A 22,901-nucleotide genomic window follows, 5' to 3' on the forward strand; every position below is an offset into this window, starting at 1 on the left:
CCCTAGGCTCGGGTCTCCCCCTGGCTTTTATTACCCACCTGTGCGACCGGACCCGGTTTCGTTCGACCGGGACACTTCCTCTCTCTCTCTCTCTCAATAACTTACGGTCGTGGAAAAAACAGCCGGTATATTTTAAATTGTAAAAAAATAAATTATATAATTTATAGAAGTAGATGGAATCCAAATTATTGAATTATGTTTTGAAATGCTTGTTTCAGCTTGTAAATTATGAATCACAGCTAGCAATTGCAAGCTGAAACAAACAAAACCTTAAACTGTGGTATAAGCAGTAGACTAGCTAAGTGACTGTGTTGCAACCAAAATATAAATATTAGATGTGGTAACATTAAAAATAAATTCAAAATATGGGGATATGGATGTGTCATGAAAGCGCAGCTGAACGAATACGTCAAGAGCGATGTCGTGATTTGATTTTAGACATGATCCAAAAAAGAATATATGATTATCTTTTAATTTTTTTCTAACTTTTTTATTTTTTTATACGGGTCTCATATTCGTAGCTAGTAAAGATGTGGGGGAGGCTAGAGGATGGGGATTGATGATAAAAATAGGTAAAATATTTGAATTTTATAGAGTTTTATTAGATAGAAAAGGAGTAGAAAAAGATAATTTAAGAAACAACTTCTATTTTATATAATAGAGATCTTATGACTTGGATCAGAGTAAAAATATTGTGATTCGATCAGCTTTTTAACTCAAGACTGTCAAGAATACAAGCTCTAGCCCAACAAGACTCCTCAATCTCTATTGATGTCGGCTGATCAAATGAACCTAATATTGTGGAATTCTAACTTTTATGTTGTTGGATTGTCTGTACAAACCGAAATCGTATGCTTGAGTCTGCCAGCCCACGGCAAACCGTGGGGTTCTAGCCAGTTTACATCACATGTCTAACAATCGACAAATTACAGAAATTCAAATTTAATTAGTCTCTTATACTTCATTTTATTGCTAGATGTCGTTCCCTGCTATATGTTTTTGTATTTGAGCACTCAATCATGTCTTATGGTCCTCTTTCTCTCATCCGGAAGAAACACAAACATATATACCGAACGCAAGTGGCTTCGCTCTTGTTTCAAAAATATGATGCAATAACGCACGAAAAACATAGGTTACTGATCTTGCTCCACTCTACGTTCACTAAAGCAGCAGTAAGAGCGTCTATAACAATAGGTCACTGATATCTATTATTTCTTCCATATCATTTGTAGATAGTGCAATAACTAACCTCACTGATTTATAGTATAATAAATTTTTAATTAATCCATCCATCCATATTCTCTCTCAGTCAATTAATCAACATGCACCTTTTGTCTTGTTTTTAATGCTTCATATGTTATACAATTTGTTTGGCAAACCTATAGCCTCTAGCTCCACGTCAGATATTGCGTTGTACAGTGGTAGGCCCAGTAAAGTATATGGTTGTACATATATACACTCAAATTTTTATACACATTTTTTAATATGTTGTACTCAGTCCAAGCCCCATTGACACTAGTCAGGTCGTAGCTTAAGTCGTAGCCCACTGCCACGCATAGATGCGTAGGCGCAGGCGCACCCACGCCCCACAGCTCGAAGCGCGAGTGACTGCGTCGTGGGCACGAGGTAGGCCTAGACAATAGTGGCGGCGCTGGCTCTAGTGAGGGTGTGAGTGGCTGCGTGGTTGCGGGCGCGAGCTAGGCCCAGGCAGGACGCGGTGCTGGCACGTAAGCGAGCCAACCGGGTGGCGGTGACAGCTGAGGCGTGGGCATGAGCTAGGCAGGTGGCGGCAACTGTTGCTACTGCAGTGCGGGCACAAGCTAGGCAGGCGGGCGGTGGCAGCGTCTGCTGCGGCATGATCGAGCACGAGCGAGGCAACGGGTTGTGGCAGCGGTGGAACTGGTAAGACTAAGTAAGATTAAGATTTGGTATTGAATACTAATATCATCTAAAAAAGAAATGGTATTGATAACGTGTGAAGTGAAGTAAATTGACATCATGAGAAAATCCAAAGCAATTAAAAGCATGTTGACAGTACATCGATTCCTCTTGTTTTTTGTGAGATTAATAATTCAAGTGTTTGATGTTTTCTGAGCTTTGTTTGTCCAAATTCTAATATGTATGTTGACTGATACACAACGAATAAGATCTGGTTATATTTGTTGGATGGAAACTTGCTTATCAATTTACATAATCTCTTTGGAGTCAATATATACTATTTCATATAATCAATAAACAGATACAGGCTTATCAGTATTGTGTTTGTAACTTTGCATGCTTATCAGATGATGTCTAGATTTCCAAATTGCAACTGGCATTTTCCTCTATATTGTTTACAAGGACTCGGAGTGTAGGTCTGTTCCAAAAAAAAATATTTTTTTTTTGTCATTTGGTCATTGCTTATTCTTTTAGGATGGTAGTATGAAGAACAAAGATTTGGAGTGTAGACGTAACAACATGAAAGTCTAACGAATATGTTTTTTCATGTCATTTGGTCACTGCTTATTTCTTTATGATGGTTTTGTGACGGGAATACTCTCCAAGCTCATCAATAAGCAGACGTGTCACTTTTCATTAATCACATGGTTTGTTATGTGACCCATTTAATTCCTTTGGTTGTTCTTGGTTGACCATATGAGAATGCATATTGTATCATGATAGTATTTGACTTTTTTTCTTACATGTAGTGCTGATAATCAGACTGAACATGCGTACTGACTTTTTTTTTATCTAGGATGGCATTTGCCCTCTTTGGGTTGTTTTGTTGTACTGCAATGCAAAATTGAGGGAGGTTATTTGTTGTACTGTTTTGGTGTATTTGTTTAATGTTTATATGCTCATATGCTTAATATTTATGGTCGTATGCACCAAATTTATGAGCACAATATGACTCAGGTCTTTGTGATATACTTAATTGTACAATCTACTGGTGTACAATCTATTAATGTGCACTTCTTTATTTTTGGTGGATTTTGGGGTTATATGGTTTTTGTCATCTTGTGCTTTTCTTTGAAGAATGGTTTCTCTGTAAAATAATTTCCATTTTCCAAGGTGTATGCCTTCACGCACCAAATGTCTGGTTTAGTTGAACTCGCCATCATTTGAATTGGTGCTCACGAACCATGTTGGTAATTGAATTGAGTTTGTGGTTTTGTACTCTCTTTTTAATTTATGGTCAGAATAGATCTGGGTGCTAATTTGGGATAATATTGATATCCCTAACCAAATTGATGCTTGACAGCTGTGAATTGATTGTAATTTTTTGTCTTCATGATCCAAATGTAGCATGATTTGCTTCTGTATGTCTAGCATGTAGCTGATGGTCAGCGGTCACTAATGTCTAGTAAAATGCTTAGTTATTATGTATGAGTTAAATTTGGTGCATTTGTTTTTATACAGTCATGTCTTGGAATCAGTTAGAGCTCTGATTTATTAAATGAGTGTGTCATGAAATGGGATTTGATCATTTTAGTTTACTTCTTACTCTGCAATTGTGCACATAGCTTCAACTTTATGTTAGCTAATTGGATTAGTTTGGATTAGCTTTATGTAGTATATACACCCAAGTTCAAAATTTTAGGCCCACCACTGATTTGTATGCTAAGATAAAGTAGTTTAAGTCTCTATTTTTAGTCTAAAATAAAAATAAAATAACTCATACAAACACCTTCAGTGTACCCACGGCTCTAGCTGTACGAATTTCTAAAACTAGAATACCCAGCTCTAAAAATTCTTGGAGCTAAAACTCTATCAAACAGACCTATAGTCTATCTACAGATTAAAAGCTAGATTTTCTCTATTTTCTTCACCTCTCTCATTCATCTAGACAAAATCTAATATGGACAACTGTATAGCTAACAAACATATCTTGTTGTCTCAACCAAATATTCTACGAAGCAGGCCACCCCATCCACCGTGTTGCAAACCAAACACCACCGTTTGGTAGGTGGCCATCTCCCAGATGGAGCGATCGAGTGAACCAAACGGACTCTAATAAAACCACCATAAAATAAGAAAGGATTACCTCAAGTATTGCAATAATGACAAGTCACAGATGACCGTACTCAGGATACGACCCCTCTTTCCCTAATTATATAAATAAAGGTAGGGAGCACAATCAAGACAACTCAATTCAAGTATTCAAACCTAGGAGAAAAACTCAACTACCTCAAAGAACTCATCAAATAGCTTAAAATTTAAATCTAACTCAATTCAAGTATTCAAACCTAGGAGAAAAACTCAACTACCTCAAAGAACTCATCAAATAGCTTAAAATTTAAATCTAGACAATTTATATTGTAATCCTTTTCTAGAGTTAATAGAAAGCTCAAGGCAACCTATAGGACTTAGAGCTATTATTCTGTAGGAGGTTCAAACCTGTTTACATCATGTGTCTTTTGTTTTAATATATAATTGATAACTGTTGGCCAAGTGATCCCTACCCATACAAATATTGTATTGTCATTTTTATACTATTCCTCGACAACTTGATATACGTACCTTAATCACGTCTTGATCTTCATATAATACTAGGACTGGACGAAAAGCTCGAAGCTCGCGAGCTAGCTCAGCTTGTATCTGGCTCAACTCGGCTCGGCTCGTTCTAAAATTTAACGAGTCGAGCTAGAGTTTTAGCTCATTTAGATAACGAGCCGAGCTAGAGTTTTAACTCATTTAGATAACGAGTAGGTTCACGAGCAGCTCGCAAGCTAAACGAATCAGGACCATCATCTGCATCATTCACTCTCTTTCACTGTGGTTATCAGTTTGCTTATTGGTCATCTTCATCTTCAATGAAGAGGTTCCTCGCCAGTTTACTTGGCTTTCTATTAGTTAGCTCATCGTTACTATATAGCTCTTATCTTTTTTTCTCCTCCTGTCAATCATTCTTTTAGACTTTGCATGTATAAATGGATGTGTGGGAACGATGTTTCATATATTTTTGGATGAATGTTTTGTTCCAGTAGCAGAATATATATAGAGAGATCTATCTACTGATGTGTTGTATGTGGGTTTGAAAAAAATTTAGAAGAGATTCAGTTTACAGTAATTATATCTCTAATTAAACCATGCAAATAAGTATTATATTTGTAGATGTTATTGCTATTGTTGTATGATTTTATCGATACATTTTTCAGTGAATGTTTATATTCTTTTCATTTTAATAATGAGTTGCTCCTTTAAAAATAAGTACCGAGCTGCTCGCGAATCAAATTGGCTTTTCTACTCGTTATATTAAACGAGCCAAACGAGTTGAGCCCAAACAAGTCGAGCTGGCTAGTTATCTAGCCCTATATAATACACACCTTAGGGTACCAATAGTCGATTGTTTATGTTCTCTCCTCCTTCGTCATTTAGCGTGCTCTTGATGATTAGAGAACAAATACTTTTATATGTATGTACTAATACACACCATTTCTTTGGACTCTTAAACTATATGCATATCTATTTCTGTTGGACTACCGTCATGTATTGGTTCCGAATTGCCGTAATACATGAACTCATCTCTTCAGTTGGCGCATGCAGTATTTTGTCCTTGTGCTTAGCCGTAATACATGAACTGATCTCTGCTCATCGTCATGAAAGACACAAACACCCTCATGATCATGTGAGCGTGCATGCAGTACTTTTTCTTTGTGCTTTGCCGTGAGATACATATGCAGTGGACGGATGGGTGCATTTGAACCGTCATGTCCGCACGGCAAAGGACACGTGCGGTTACAGCAACTGCACCATAACTAACTTTTCTAATTAGCACAAGGTCATTAAGCCTTCTACGTGATTAGCCAAAATAATCACTATGTTGTACCGGCTATATATCCGTTGGAATATATGAGTTTGACCAATTATATTTGTGTAATTTTAAATAATCTTAAATGTCCAATATGTGGAAGGATATTGTATTTCTTTTAGTCTCACTTTAATAGTGAAGGTGGAAGAAATCAATTTAAAATAAATTATCTCATCTACTCACTTAGCAAGTGTGAATTAGAGGACTAGAAAAACGCCGAAAAACACACCTGCGTATTTGCCTTACCGGGTTGTGGTTGTGGCGAAGGGCATGGGCGAACGACATCTACGTGAATGATTTGTCAAAATTGGGTCTAAGTAGTTTGCATAGGTGCAACTCCTTTTGCAGTTTTTTTTGCTACGTAGCCAAATGAATATATATATATATATATATCATGTCGGTTAAAAATTTGATGGTGACACATCTCAACCACGCAATTTTCTCTATATACAGCTATCGGTCGTCGCCATAATAGATATACGCAATTAGGTTTTGCCTGTCTATCTCAGCTGCACCATCACACGTAGTCTGCCCTATCCCTCCAATATGCACCAGCGATCAGGAGAGCAAGTCTTCGGAACTCGTCTTCAGGAGAGAGTGAATAAGGTTTTCGGAAAGCGTTCCGCGTGACTGCTCGTGATCTACTTTATCATCACCATTGATTGTTCGCGATTAGCTTTCTGTTCGTCGTCACCTTCTGCATCGTCACCACGGGGGTTTCGGCGTCGCTCACTGCAGATTAATATGTTTGATGTGATTAATCTTATTTTAATCATGATGTGCAATATTTTGTCATTCATGTTATAGAGTGTATTAGAAATGCGTAGTTCTGTTACATACGTGTCTAGGTTACACTCTTGTTGCACAATAATGATGATATATTTGTTTCTGTTTATGATTTATCTAGAAATTAAATTAAATCTAAAAGTGTGTATTTATCCAACAATATCTCCCATGTACATACACATATACACCCATAATGTTATAAAGAAAGGAGAGAAGAGGGTATTTAAACCCAATAATTACAAATCTTTTAGAATAGCAACCGTCACAGTAGAACATTAATTATTGAGATTATCTGATAAATTACATGGGCAACATTAATTAAAAAAAATATTCTTACAATGGGACCAAGAAAATCTACACGAAAAGTTTAGCGGCCGAACTGAAGTGTTTAACAATGATAAAGTGCATGAGAAAGGCCCAAATCGATACAAATAGGGCCCAAATAAGCTCCAAATCCGTTGGTCCTTGTTTGGGAAAGCACGAGCCCTTATTGCGATGGACACTCGCATGGACAAACGCAGCTCCGATCTCGCCGCTCCTGGTCATCTGTTCCGCGCGGGCGCGGCCGGGTAGTCGAACGGCAGCGGCCGCACGCTGTCGTTGAGCGGGGCGGCGTGGCGGAACCCGTAGGCGCGCAGCACCTGGTCGTCGGCGAAGTCCAGCGCGCGGCGCATCCCGTCGTCGCAGCTTTCCCTCGAGTAGATCGGGTTCCGGTTCCCGCTGCAGGGCTGGCACCCCGCGAAGTGCGTGATGAGCGGCCGCCGCCACCCCGAGCTCCCTCCGCCCGCCGGCCCGGGGACTGCCTCCCTCACCGCCACGTTCCTCGCCGCGGCGTACCGCAGGTGCTCCCGCTCCGCGTGCCGCCGCCGCAGCCCCGGGGTGCGCCGCTCGACGGCCTCGTACCGCTCCGCGACGCCGTCGAGGCGGTCCATGACGCCCTTCCAGAAGCCCTGGAAGTAGTACTCGGTCTCGACGCAGGTCTTGTTCCCCCACCTCGCCCAGTTGTTGAGGAGCATGTACACGAGCGCGGACTGGTCGCAAGACACGTCGTCGTCCTTGTCGCTGAGCGTGGCCTTGAGCACCTTGCCCCACCGGGCGTACTCCGGCCAGGTGGGACCCATGCGCGCCCACTCATCCATGAAGTCGAGCGACCACTGGCAGTTGCGGATGAGGAACACGCCGGCGTTGAGGCCCAGCCACGACTTCTTCTCGAACAGTTTCTTGGGCCAGCCATAGACGACGAAGTTGTGGCGGCTGTACTTGGCGAGCGGGAGGGAGAAGTCCATGTCGGTGAAGATGGCGTCCTCGTCGACCCACCAGACCCACTCCGCCTCCGGGTGGGCGAGCATGGCTGCCCGCACCATGGGGATCTTGGCCCAGTAGGACGTCATGGCCGGCTGCAGAAAAGCCCTGTTGTATAAGAGCTGGATCCCGTGGAGGCGGCAGTAGTCGAGCTTGTTCTTGAGGGACCGCAGCAACAGGTGGTCGCCCGCAGCGCCGGGGCACGGCTCCGGCTGCGACCCGGACACCATCACCACGCGCTTCGCCGTCGCCTCCGCGCTGAGCCCGCGCGAACGCAGCCACTCCGCGCGCTTGGCGTCCCACCCCGTGATGCGCCGGTCGACGGTGTACGCCACCTCCGGGTCGTCGTAAAACGTGCGCGTCTCTGCGGCGGGGAAGACGGCGGGTAACAGGCTGGGCCCGCTCGCGAGGACGGACGCCGACGCCAGGACCACGAGCACGGCCGCCGCGGCGCCGGCCGCGAACACGAGCGCGTCGCGCGCGCGGCCCGCGAGCACGACGTGGCCGTGTGGGGTGGCCTTGCGCGCCGCCGAGACGCCGAACGGCGCGGCCTCCGGCGCATCCATACTCTTGACTCTTGACTCGCCAGCGCCGCACCGGCGCCGCAGCGGTGCGTTTTCAAGCGGAGAAGGGCGAAAGACCTCGCGCGAGCTCTCTCGTCCCGGGTGGCGGCCCTTTTTGACGGGAGGAGAGAGACGAGAGGAGCGTGGTGTGTGACTGACTAGACGGAGCGACGACTCGGGAGCGGGGAGGCCGAGACAGCGGGCGGGCTCGGCCGTCGCGGGTGCGCGGCATCTGCCTTCGCCGCTCGCGCTCGGTGGTCACGTGAGGCCTCGGCCTCGGCCTCGGCGCGGGACGCGGCTAGGGATCGGAGTCATTCCATTTTTTTCTGTAGTCTGGACAGTTTCAGTTCTGGGGACTGGTGATCCGCAGAGTGCATATAGAAAATAAAGCTAGTTGTACTCTCTTAAGTAAAAAAAAAGATTATATACATATATTTATCACTCAAAAACTCAAACCAGATCACCAACCAATCACCGAGCTGAGCTTAAAGGTTGAATCTACAAGTATTCTCTCCAATCACAGAAGATAGTAGTTTTGGATCGTGAGCTGAGCTTAATTATCTACATGATCCTCCTTGTTTAACTATGTTGTTGCACCTTCCTAAAGTATTAGATGGATGACAGGCTATAGGGGCGTTTGGTTGGTATTGCATGTGAATTGTCAGGGCTGCGATTCAAGCAATATTTTTTCGTTCGTATTTTGGTATTGTCTACGTTTTGGTGATATTAAAATTTTGATGAGACTAAGTTAGGGCTCAAATCAAACGAAGTCCTAAAGCTCCCTAAAACTGATGAGTAGCGTAACTAGCTCCATAGGTGGCTCTCGCTGACAGGTATTTGTATGTCTGCATGTCGATATCAGTTTCTTGAGATGCCAACGCCATGCAGTTGCTGTATTGATATGTTCATATGTATATGCAGTGATGTAAACTGTCAAATCAGTTCTATATTTATATCACACTCCTGTCTCAAAGGCGAAGGAACTGAGCTTGATGTATGTCCACACTATCTAGGTTCGAGTACTCTGGCCAAATTTAGGTGTCTATTTCGGTTTTATTAATAGCACATGTAGTTTCTCCTATGTTCATTTTTTTTTTCCTCAAGGCGTGCGGAAAGATCTGTGGTTTTTTTTAAGGATGTAAGATCCAATATAAATTTGGTTTCACCTATTTCAACTTAGCTCTAAGTTCCAATTTGAATCCGAATTTGGTGTCATGGGGATTCTATTTTCCTAACTACATGATTTTGATTTGTACGGATTCATCTGCTTCTATGTGTGTACAATGTACTGTAATTCCTAAGTACATTTGAATACAAGGTTAACTACTGCTGAGAGGAATTAGACACATGAATTTTGTAGATCTTCTCTTTGCTTGATCCCCGGTCCCTCTCTGCAGTCCATAGATTCTAAGTGAGGTAATTTTTAAGAGCATGAGAAAGGCAAAGCTAAAATTGATACAAATAACAGGTCGGTGACGTCACTGTCACTTGCAAAGCCCTGCAGTGACTCTGTGTATCTTCTCAGCAACTCGTATGTGCATAGTGTGTATACGTGTGTGCACCATACATCTTACATAATAAAAACAATCAACAATCAAAATTGTCTCCCGTCTCCTCCTCTCTTAATTGTTTAGAAACCCCAATCAATTTGAAAACATACAATTAATAGGTATCATCAGCATTAAAACATATTAATACACTATTATTTTCTTCCATCTTTATCCAATAACCAGAATCAATACATCCTTGGCTTTTTATTTTTTATGATTTTCTTCTCCTATCACATATTATTAATTTTATTTGTGTGTAACACATGCGTAGTTACTAGTACTGTAATCGTTCAAGAGTACATGCTGAAAAATTCCTTAGTCCACCTTTGGGAAGTCTGGCCATGTCCATTACTGCGATGGACATACGCAACTCCGATCTCGCCGCGCTTGATTATTTGTTCCCCGCGCGCACGGTAGGATAGTCGAACGGCAGGGGCAATATGCTGTCATTGAGCGGGGCGGCGTGGCGGAAACCGTGCGCGCGCAGCACCTGGTCATCTGCAAAGCCGAGCGCGCGGCGCATCCCGTCGTCGCAGCTCCCCCTCGAGTACATCGGGTCCCAGTTGCCGCCACAGGGATGGCACCCCGTGAAGTGCGTGATGAATGGCCGCCGCCAACCCCACTGCCCGCCGCCGTCGGGCCTCGGGACCGCTCCCCTCATGGCCGCATTCCGGGCCGCCGCGTACTGCAGGTGCTCCCACTCCGCGTGCCACCGCTGGAGCCCGGGTTCGCCCTCCCACTTCGCCACCTCGTACCGTGCCGCGACGCTGTCGAAGCAGTTCACGATCTCTGCCTAGTAACCCTGGAAGTAGTACTGGTTCCCGATGTACGTCTTCTTCCCCCACGTCTCCCGGTTCTTGAGGAGCAGGTAACCAGGTACACGAGCGTCGACTGGCGTCGGACTCATTGTCGACCTTCTTGCTGAGCGTGTCCCTGAGCACCTTGCTCCACTCGGCGTACTCCGGCGAGGCGGGGCCCATGCGTGCCCACTCGTTCATGAAGTCGAGCGACCACTGGCAGTTCCTAATGAGGAACACGCCGGCGTTGAGGCCCACCCACGACTTCACGTCGTACACCTCCTTCGGCCAGCCGTAAAAGACGATGTTGTGGCGCCTGTACTTGGCAAGCGGGAGGGAAAAGTCCATGTCGGTGAAGACGGCGTCGATGTCGACAAACCAGATCCACTCCGCCTCCGGGTGGGCGAGCATGGCGCCCCGCACGACAGGAATCTTGGTCTAGTACGCCACCATGTCCGGCTGCAGCAGCGCCATGTTGTACAGGAGCTGGATCCCGTGGAGCCGGCAGTAGTCGAGCTTGTTCTTGAGGAACCGCAGCAGGGGGTGATCGACCACAGCGCCGCAGCACGGCCCTGGCTGCAACCCGGACACCATCACCACGCGCTCCGGCGAGCTTCTTGAATGTACTTAGATGTCATCTACAGGGGGGAATAGATGTATTCTAAAAAATAAAACTTGATAACGGATTAACAGAATCCGGATACACCAGGTTTAATACGGAACTTTCGGATTCTGAAAGTTCCGAGCTCAATCCGGATAGTCTAACTGAAACACAAAATTGAAAACTAAGAATATCTAAGTGAGTCTAGTTGGTTCTAAATGTTAACACAGGTTTCAAAGGTTCCATAGAGGTTTTTACACCAAATACCTGCAGTCACAAACTCAAAAAACATAGATCAGGGCAAATCGTCCAAAATAACAACTAGAACAAGTATGAACTCGAGAAAACAAATGAGACACGAATTTGATTCCCGAAGTTCGGATCCAACGATCCTATGCCTCCGTTGAGGTGCTTATAAAGAGCTGGGTCTCTTTCAACCCTATTTTTCACCGAGCGACCACAAAGATCAAGCTTGAACTTACTCAAGTGTTCATCTTCCCTTGCGAAGGCGAGGATGACCTTTACAAACTTCTCGGGCACTCCACAGGCTTAGATGCTTTCTGAATAACGTCTAGCCATCTAGAAGCTCCAAGCTCTAAGAGTAACGAACGCGAATCGATGGCTTGATGATTAACTCAAGTGCTCAAGATTTGAATTTGGCTCAGTTGCACTCAATTTCTTGCTCCCACACCGAACTCTCAAATCTTTGTAACAATTAAAACACTAAAGGAGTAGGGAGAGCTATTGAAGGGCTATGAATGCTTTTGTATCAAGATAGTTCAGCAGCCAAAGAAAGGAGGAGGTGAAAAGGTATTTATATCCTTCCCAAAAAACTAGCTGTTATAGGCTTTTCTGGCTTAACCTGGATACTCCGGGTTCAACCCGGAACCTTCGGATTGTCAATTGAACGTGTAACCGAGAACCCCTGGCCGGAACTAATCTCGGAGGGTCTAGTTAAAACATTTAGACCTTAACCGAGCAACCATGATCGGAGCAAAGTCCAGAGACTCCGGCAACTCGGATCATCCGGGTTGGCTTAAAAACCAAAACCGAGCACCTCTGGGTCAGCCCGAAACATCCGGGTATAGACAAAGACTTATAACTTTCCGGTGTTTGTGGCGTGATTTGTGTCTCTCATCTTTGGTTTAAATGGGTACTTTGAGCATCGAGACATCTTCAAGTCAATATAAACGCATCCCTCTTTATAGTACGACACACATATACCCAAATTCAAAGATAAAACAAATTTTAATTTATTGAGTAACTACATGCCGTTTCTCTTTTCTTTTTAAGGGACGCCAACGCCTTTTAACATCTTCAATGTGACTAAACCTATGCATATTCTCATTAAACTCATTAACCCCTTAATCGTTTGTCATTAATTATCCAAAACTCACTTAGGGGACCTAGATGCACTTTCAATCTCACTTAATGGTGATTAATGATAGTTCGATTAAAGCTTACAAAAGATAATTCAATTAAAAACTTTGAATTCCAAGATATATGATGATCTCTCCCTAAATATGTGCATTAATTAAAATTTGATGTTGACATCAAATACACATATTTAAAAGATTATTTTGATAGCTCCCCTTATATCTTAGAATTCATGGGGTGCAAAGAGTGTGAGTGAACATGATAAACGTGATGCGTATGACATAATATATCACATAAAGAAAGAGAGAAACAAATATTACACCATAGAATGTCATAAAGACCTCACATTAACAAATTAAGTTTTTACAAATTTAAAGTTTGACATCAAGCACACCACACATAGTTCATCACATATTACAGTAGATCTTACATGTCCATCAACGAAAACGATAAGGATTTAAACTGATAAAGGAGACAGACTATGCCTACAGAACCTGGAACCTCCGGGTCAACCTGGAGACTTCGGGTTCAGGCAGAACAGACAGCTGACATAAAGATATCTCTCCCCTTTGGCATCAAGTCACCAAAAAGAAAGAGAAGGTGAAGGTGATAGATCTAGTCGCTGCCCACGTAGTCCTCATCTCCATGTCCATTGGCGTCACTTCCATCATCATCCTGAGAGCTTTCCTCGGCACCACCCAAGTCTTCTTCTTCTTCCTCGGTCTCTTCCTCAATGTTTTGGGCATAAGTGGATGGTTCGGTACCCCTTGCAGCAGCTTGGGTTTCATCATACCAAGCTCAAGGGTTCTCAAAAACTTCAGGCTCACTCACTTCTTCTTCGGAGGCAATCGAAGAACATGGAGGCTCAATTCCCAAATGAGTATGAATTGCTTTTTGCCTCTCCTCAATCTTCCTCAACCTCAAATTTTTCCTGTCCTTGTGCTCCTTTATCTTCACGGCATTGTGAGTGCATACATTGAATATTGCCTTGAGAGCCTCTTGATAAAGGAAGGTAAGTCATGAGAGGAAGAACTTTGCCTTAGTGCTGCTATTTGTGTTGTGCTAGGTGCTGTCCTTGGAGGGGAAGGTGGCATAGAAAGAGTTGATTTTGAGCTTACCAACCTTACCCTATAAGACTCATGCTTTACTTCTCAAGGATGTGCTTAAGAAATTTGACATGGAGAATGTTAAACCCATCAAGACTCCCATGCAAGCAAATGTACATCTCGATCTCAACGAAGATGGAAAGGTCGTGGATCAAAAGGTATATCGCTCCATGATTGGTTCTTTACTTTACCTTTGTGCATCTAGACCCGATATAATGCTTAGTGTGTGCATGTCTGCAAGACTTAAAGCCACTCCAAAAGAGTGCCATTTTGTAGTTGTTAAGAGAATTCTTAGATATTTGGTTCATACCCCTCACCTTGGCTTACGGTATCATAAAGGCTCAACCTTTGACCTTATAGGCTATTTGGACTCTGATTATACCGGTTGCAAAGTGGATGGGAAGAGTACCTCGGGGAGTTACCAATTCATGGATAGGTAATTGGTGTCTTGATCCTCAAAGAAACAAAATTCTGTAGCCCTATCTACCGCCGAAGCCAAATATGTTGCCACGGGCGCTTGTTGTGCTCAAAGTAAGTTATCACATAGGATAATCCGGTGCATGTGTCCGGTGTTCAATAAGTTATTACAGGATAATCCAATGTTCATAGATGAGTCTGAGTGAGTTCTAATGGCTAGTTTCTTCTGCTACACTCACCGGATGATCCGGTGTTCACAAAATGAACACACCGGACTATTATTCTCAGAGAGCACCAAAATAAAACATATACACATAGGATAATCTGGTGCATTTGTCTGGTGTTCAGTGAGTCATCACAGGATAATCCGGTGTTCACAGAGGGTTGAGTGGGGTTCTAACGGCTAGTTTGTGAGAGTGTACTCACCGGATGATCTGGTGTTAGTACTATTATTCTCACCGGATCATCCGGTGTTAACAGCTTTGTAGAGTCATTTGGTTAACGACTAGTACGCGAGCTTGAGGCTATAAATACTCATCCACTTAGTTATTTGAGCGTGCTGGAGTCCAGAGAAGTTCATATACAACTGAGAAGACATCCAAGCCACCAAAGTGCTTAAAGTGATCATCCAAGGTGATTAAGCACAAGATTAGTGAGTGGTTAGTACTTATAGGTTTAGAGAGTGAGTTGCTAGATGATTGCTGCCTAGAGAGTGGATCAAGGAGTGATCCAACAGTGTACCTCTTGGTACGTCGGTATCTTAGAGTCTTGGTGACTCGCCGACAAGCTTGTTGACCCTCTGACTTAGTGTGGAGCGGCGTCAAGGCGATTGTGTGGGAACGTGGAGACCCTTGACTTTGTAGCTCAAGCTCCGAAGTAATCACGACGGCGATGAACCGGAAGAGAGGCTAGTGATGAGACCTTGCCTTAGTGGTGTTGGTAATATGCCCTAGAGGCGATCGAGTTTGCGGATTGGATCTGCTAATGGGCTTTAATGTTGATTAAAGGACCATTAGGGTTTAGAGTCATAATGGGCTTTAATGTTGATTAAAGGCCCATTAGCGTGCTCTATATAAGAATAGGCAGGGGCCAAGGCGCATGGTGTTCTTTAGAAACCCTAGCCGCCTCCTATTCCCGAACTCCCTTCGAAACCCTAGCCGGGCGCGCGGTGCTAGCACACCGGCGCACGGCGATTCCATCCTTGTACGTGTGGATACCGTGGAGGCGCTGCTATTATTGCGGTGCTGATCTACTCGGGAGTACTCGGGACGTACCCGCGAGTACTCGGAAGGTGCTCGGGACGTGCTCGGGACGAGGTTGACGATCGACTACTTGACGCGCACGACGTTGGATTGGTCTGCTCCAACTCTTCTTCCGCTGCACTGCTCGTCAAGTGGTAACGATTCATGATCCCCTACTCGCATGGCTTCCTGGTTGAATAAGGTAGAGAAAATTTATTTTGTGCTAGCGTAGCCTACCCGCAACCCTTCAGTGGTATCAAAGCCATCCTGCGTAGTTTTCGATCTGGATCAGTCACATATAGAAGATATGTGATAGAAATAGATTAGATCTATTGTTTTTGATCAGTTCATATGATGGATTGATCAATGCACGGTTGGTTAGGTGAATTAGAGATTGGATGAGATGCCAGTCGATGAAACCACATAGCCAAAAAGATTAGCTCGATCTCCCACCTGTTTTTGCGTGCGACTTGCCCCTACCGGCTGGAATCACCATCGGGGCTAACTGCATGCATCGCGACATGGTCGGGAGAACAGCAGATCGAGGTCATGTGTGCTGTCATCGTTTCTGGAAAAACCTCACGCGATGATCAATGGGATTGATCTAATGGAAATTGAGACATTATGAATGACTCGGAATTGGCTCGATACGATCGATCCGATGAGATTTTCATAGCGATTTCATAGATGCGATCTATGTATTTTCGAGAGGTTTTCAGGGCGCTGCCATGAAACCCGCGGGGGGCGGCTCCCCCCTCGACCCCCCGCCCGCTGACCGGCCAGCGGGACTGCCGTCGCGTACACGCATAGATTGTTGTAATAACATGATCCCATCACGACATTAGAATTCGATTCTACGCTTAACTCGTTTTTGCAGATAATGTTGTGACTGGTATGGCCTTGTGATATGTGATGCATGTGTGTAATTTTTCATGGCCTGCGTGTCATGGTTAATTGCAGCCCAAGGCTGTCATGTTATTGTATAACGGCCTGCGTGTCGACTTGTGATGCTTCTTCTCATGTAATTTATCTAGTGCTATTAGGTGTAATAGACTAGAACAAGATCATGGAGATTTAAAGCATGATGACCCGGAGGACAGGAACCGTGGCGATGAAGATCACCATGTGAAGGGGCCATACTATGTCACAGTTAATATGATTGCCTGTGATGTTTTTATGTTCCTGTCATACTATTCTTTCATGTTTTATATGTGGTGGATATGATTTTCATGATAGAGTAGTTTCCCTCAGAAAAATCAAGAGTAATTGATGCCCTTCCAATAGCTGCACCTACAAAGGTTTTGATCATTGTGTGGTAGGTCTGCCAAAGCAGGGTGCCATTATTTATCTTAACCAGTTAGAGTGGATGTCAGACATCCACACGCATAGTATTGGTTTACTTGATAAAGCTATCAAAATGGTTTTGGGCTTTGGGGCATGGTGTTGGGCGCCGGGGCATTCGATGCCACCCAGCAAATAAGAGTCACATAGGGATGTGATTAGCAAGGCGTTGCTTACCTATGTCACTAAGTTTCTAGCAGTGATGCCAAAGCTCACTAGAACTTAGTTGAATATGGATCTTGATCCTCTATATGTTGTTAGAGGGAAAACACATATAGTGGAGTATCTTTTGTTAAATTGTTTAATAGAAGATTCACATAGGCATAGTGCTGAACTTGCATTTTCTGTTGTAGATTATGGCACCGGCCGCTAGTAACACTTCCAGTTTTAATTTGCGATCGATTCTTGAAAAAGAGAAGCTTTCTGGAACAAACTTTATTGATTGGTATAGAAATCTGAGAATTGTTCTCAAACAAGAGAAAAAGGAATATGTTCTAGAGGTCCCCTATCCTGATGAACCAGCTGATAATGCTCCTGCCACGGATCGGAGGGCTTATGAGAAGCACACCAACGATTCACTGGATGTTAGCTGCCTCATGCTTGCCTGTATGTCCTCTGAGCTTCAGAAGCAATATGAGAACAGGGATGCCCATGATATGATTGTGGGACTCCGAGGCATGTTTGAGAACCATGCTCGGGCCGAGAGGTACAACACCTCAAAGTCCTTGTTTGCGTGTAGGTTAACAGAAGGCAGTCCAGTCAGTCCTCATGTGATCAAAATGATTGGTTACATTGAGAGCCTGGAAAAACTTGGTTTTCCCCTTAGCCCTGAGTTGGCTACGGATGTAATTCTCCAGTCGCTCCCTGCGAGCTTCGAGCCGTTCATTTTGAACTTTCATATGAACAGCATGGAGAAAAGCATGACTGAATTGCATGGGATGCTAAAAACTGCTGAGGAAAGCATTAAGAAGAGCTCTAGTCATGTGATGATGGTTCAAAAGGATAGCAAGAAGAGAAAGCGCAAGGGTAAGGCTAAAACTTCGGATGAGATCTCGAGCTCTAAGCCTAAACCTGTTGGAAAGCCCAAGGCTAGCCATGCCGCTTCTGACACTTGCCACCACTGCCATAAGACTGGTCATTGGCGGAGGAACTGCAAATTGTACTTGGAAGAACTCAAAAAGAAGAAGGGAAGTAAGACTTCCTCTTCAGGTATAAATGTTATTGAAATTAATCTTGCTACTCGTCCTGATGATTCATGGGTATTTGATACCGGATCAATGATTCATACTTGCAAATCGTTGCAGGGACTGAAAAGGACTAGGAAGTGTGCAAGAGGCGAATTGGATGCTCGCGTCGGTAATGGTGCAAAAGTTGCTGCGTTGGCCGTTGGCGTTTACTCCTTATCGCTACCCTCAGGATTAGTTTTGGAATTAAATAATTGTTATTATATTCCTGCTTTGGGCAAAAACATTATCTCTTCTTCATGTTTGGAAGAAGATGGTTATGAATTCATAATAAAGAACAAGTGTTGTTCGATATTTTTGAATGGTATGCTCTATGGTAATTGTCCATTAGTAAATGGATTATATATATTGGATCTTGAGGATATAACTATCTATAACATTGATACAAAGAAGCCTCGGCTTAATGATTTGAATCCCACTTTTGTTTGGCATTGTCGATTAGGTCATATAAATGAGAAGCGTATGCAGAAGCTCCATAAAGATGGTCTTCTACATTCATTTGATTTCGAATCATTTGATACATGCGAGTCTTGTTTACTTGGCAAGATGACTAAGACGCCTTTCACTGGTCGAAGTGAGAGGACAAATGAATTATTGGCCCTAGTACATACAGATGTATGTGGACCGATGAGTTCTACAGCTAGAGGTGGTTTTCAGTATTTCATTACTTTCACCGATGACTTTAGTAGATATGGTTACATCTACCTAATGAGGCACAAGTCTGAATCCTTTGAAAAGTTCAAGGAGTTCCAGAATGAAGTACAAAATCATATAGGCAAGACAATTAAATTTCTGCGATCAGATCGTGGAGGTGAATATTTGAGCCATGAATTTGGTGATCATCTAAGGCAATGTGGAATCGTTCCACAATTAACTCCACCGGGTACGCCACAATGGAATGGGGTGTCCGAGCGGAGGAACCGAACTTTGTTAGACATGGTCCGGTCGATGATGAGCCAATCTGATCTTCCATTGTCCTTCTGGGGATACACTCTAGAAACTGCTGCTTTCACGTTAAACAGGGTTCCATCTAAGGCTGTAGAGAGGACACCATATGAGATATGGACCGGAAAGCGTCCCGGATTATCTTTCCTTAAGATATGGGGTTGTGAGGCTTATGTAAAACGTTTGTCGTCTGATAAGCTCACTCCCAAATCTGATAAATGCTTCTTTGTGGGGTATCCTAGGGAAACCAAAGGATATTATTTCTATAACCGGGAAGAAGGCAAAGTGTTTGTCGCCCGGAATGGTGTCTTTCTTGAGAAAGAGTTTCTCGCGAAGAGAGTTAGTGGGAGCACGGTGCAACTCGAAGAAATTCGGGAACCACTTGAAAGTGTTTCAGCTCCTATTGAACCACAACTCGGTATGCAAGATGTTGCAGAACCTGTTGTCGAGACACCAGCCCCACGTCGGTCGGAAAGGTTCAGTCGTGCACCCGAGCGGTTTATGTTCCTAACCACGGGGAAGCGCGACATATTATTGTTGGACAATGATGAACCTAAGACTTACTCGGAAGCAATGGTGGGACCAGACTCCGAAAAATGGCTTGGAGCCATGAGATCCGAGTTAGAATCCATGCGAGAAAACCAAGTTTGGAACTTGGTCGATCCACCTGATGGCGTGAAAACTATCGAGTGTAAATGGGTTTTTAAGAAAAAGATAGACGTTGATGGAAATGTTCACATCTATAAGGCACGATTGGTGGCAAAAGGTTTCAGGCAAATTCAAGGTGTTGATTATGATGAAACGTTTTCGCCCGTCGCAATGCTAAAGTCTATTCGGATTCTCCTAGCAATTGCTGCATATTTCGACTACGAGATATGGCAAATGGATGTCAAAACGGCTTTCCTTAATGGAAACCTAAGTGAGGATGTGTACATGACACAGCCTGAAGGTTTTGTCAATCCGAAAAATGCTGGGAAGATTTGCAAGCTGCAAAAGTCCATCTATGGACTAAAGCAAGCTTCTCGGAGTTGGAATCTTCGTTTTGATGAAGTGATCAAAGGGTTTGGTTTCATCAAGAATGAAGAAGAGCCTTGTGTTTACAAAAGAACTAGTGGGAGCGCACTTGTGTTTCTGGTCTTATATGTGGATGACATATTATTGATCGGAAATAATATTCCAATGCTCGATGCTGTCAAATCTTCATTGCAAAAGAGTTTTTCAATGAAAGATTTAGGAGAGGCAGCATACATATTGGGCATAAAGATCTATAGAGATAGGTCGAAAAGACTAATCGGATTAAGCCAGAGCACGTACATTGACAAGGTATTGAATCGGTTCAATATGCAGGATTCCAAGAAAGGTTTCTTGCCAATGTCACATGGCATCACTCTCAGCAAGAATCAATGTCCTAAGACATCTGATGAGCTCGAGAGGATGAGTGCGATCCCGTATGCTTCTGCTATCGGGTCCATCATGTATGCTATGTTTTGTACACGCCCAGATGTCTCCTATGCTCTAAGTGTTACGAGCAGATATCAATCGAACCCAAGTGAATGTCACTGGGCTATAGTAAAGAGTATCCTCAAGTACATGAGAAGAACTAAGGATATGTTCCTAGTCTATGGAGGTGAGGAGGAGCTCGTTGTAAATGGTTACACCGATGCTAGCTTCCAAACCGACAAGGACGACTCGAGATCGCAGTCTGGTTTTGTGTTTTGCCTTAATGGAGGTGCGGTGAGTTGGAAGAGTTCCAAGCAAGAAACGGTTGCTGATTCCACGACAGAGGCCGAGTATATCGCAGCTTCGGAAGTTGCAAAAGAGGCTGTTTGGATCAGAAAATTTGTTTCTGAGTTGGGTGTGGTCCCTAGTGCGTCCAGTCCAATGGACCTCTATTGTGACAATAGTGGTGCCATTGCACAAGCCAAGGAGCCTAGGTCGCACCAGAAGTCCAAGCACATACTTCGGCGCTATCACCTCATTCGAGAGATTATTGATAGAGGTGATGTAAAAATATGCAAGGTGCACACGGATTCGAATATTGCTGATCCGTTGACGAAGCCTCTCTCACAGCCCAAGCATGAGGCACACTTGAGCTCTATGGGTATTAGATACTTGCGGGATAGACTCTAGTGCATGTGAGAGAATGTGTTCTGTCTATGCTAATGTACTTTTGGATAATTGTTATCTGGTTCCATGAATAATTATCATTTACATTGATCAGCAAGTATGTGACTTGTTTGTGAAACTCTTTGTTTTTATGATATTATTCTAAATAGTCCCTAATCTCATATCATTATGTGGGACAATAATGATTTATAGATTAGCACATTTGACTGAATGATGATCATGTTTCACGGATCATAGATATGGAGATATCAAATCAGTAATGTGGACACATGTTAGAGAACATGATGTTGGATAGACCCACCCTGAGATACTGCTGGGATTGTTATTTTTAATGTGCCATCAGTTGTTATCTCAAATGGTGTACCTACAGAATCCTTTGACCTGAGATCATCATTGATTCCAGAATGTGTAGTAACACACTTAGGAGCTTCCAAACGCTATTCCGTAACTGGGTAGTTATAAAGGTTGCTTTCGGGTATGTTATGAAACATGTCGTGGGATGTGAGTGATCAAGATGGAATTTACCTCTCCTAAATAACAGGAGAGATATCTCTGGGCCCCTCGAGGTAGTTGGATTGGAAAGTGCATGGCCATGCCAATGTGATTAAAGAGTTAATCATGGTGAATCCACTACTTGATCGAGTGAATGGTCGAGCTATCACAAGGGTGGCACGAATCTCGCCTTGAGCTTGACTGGTATCGTGTGGTAAAGGGATTGGTGCATGAGTATATCAAGGTTCAGCCGATATGATCTTTGTGTGCATTCGGGAGTCAATATGTCCTGCTAGGTACCGCTATTGACTTGCAATTCGGAAAAGGGTTTCCGGATAGCGGCCGTTTACACATGAACCTAACGGGTCACACACTTAAGGGGATGGAATATAAAACTTGTGCTGACTCTAGTGCAAGTGGGAGATTGTTGGTAATATGCCCTAGAGGCGATCGAGTTTGCGGATTGGATCTGCTAATGGGCTTTAATGTTGATTAAAGGACCATTAGGGTTTAGAGTCATAATGGGCTTTAATGTTGATTAAAGGCCCATTAGTGTGCTCTATATAAGAATAGGCAGGGGCCAAGGCGCATGGTGTTCTTTAGAAACCCTAGCCGCCTCCTATTCCCGAACTCCCTTCGAAACCCTAGCCGGGCGCGCGGTGCTAGCACACCGGCGCACGGCGATTACATCCTTGTACGTGTGGATACCGTGGAGGCGCTGCTACTATTGCGGTGCTGATCTGCTCGGGAGTACTTAGGACGTACCCGCGAGTACTCGGAAGGTGCTCGGGACGTGCTCGGGACGAGGTTGACGATCGACTACTTGACGCGCACGACGTTGGATTGGTCTGCTCCAACTCTTCTTCCGCTGCACTGCTCGTCAAGTGGTAACGATTCATGATCCCCTACTCGCATGGCTTCCTGGTTGAATGCGGTAGAGAAAATTTATTTTGTGCTAGCGTAGCCTACCCGCAACCCTTCAAGTGGATCATCCGGGTGGAGGTCTTATCTTTGTGACTTAGTGGCTCAAAGGTCATGACCGGGTGTCGATCGGGAGCATATCCTTTGTAGAGCTCCAACGTAGACTAGGGGTGGCATTCATGCCATCGATACCACAGAAGAAAATCTTTGTGCCGAATTTACTATCTCTACCTTATTTACGTTTTCGCATTTACTTACTTGCAATTTACCTTCTTAGATAAGTTGCAAGCACTTTGATCG

General features: G+C 43.8%; 1 protein-coding gene and 1 pseudogene across 1 annotated transcript; both read right to left on the reverse strand.

The window, feature by feature from the left end:
- Positions 1-6,859: 6,859 nt before the first annotated feature.
- On the reverse strand, positions 6,860-8,445 carry LOC133900146 (probable glycosyltransferase 6). Its single transcript, XM_062341285.1, has one exon. The coding sequence runs from the start codon at positions 8,443-8,445 to the stop codon at positions 7,120-7,122; it is 1,326 nt and encodes a 441-aa protein (XP_062197269.1). The 3' UTR covers positions 6,860-7,119.
- A 1,938-nt stretch (positions 8,446-10,383) lies between these two features.
- LOC133900148 (probable glycosyltransferase 6) lies at positions 10,384-11,389 on the reverse strand (annotated as a pseudogene).
- Between the last annotated feature and the right edge of the window lie 11,512 nt (positions 11,390-22,901).

The sequence above is a fragment of the Phragmites australis genome, chromosome 19 (assembly GCF_958298935.1).
Source record: "Phragmites australis chromosome 19, lpPhrAust1.1, whole genome shotgun sequence".
Lineage (NCBI taxonomy): Eukaryota > Viridiplantae > Streptophyta > Magnoliopsida > Poales > Poaceae > Phragmites > Phragmites australis.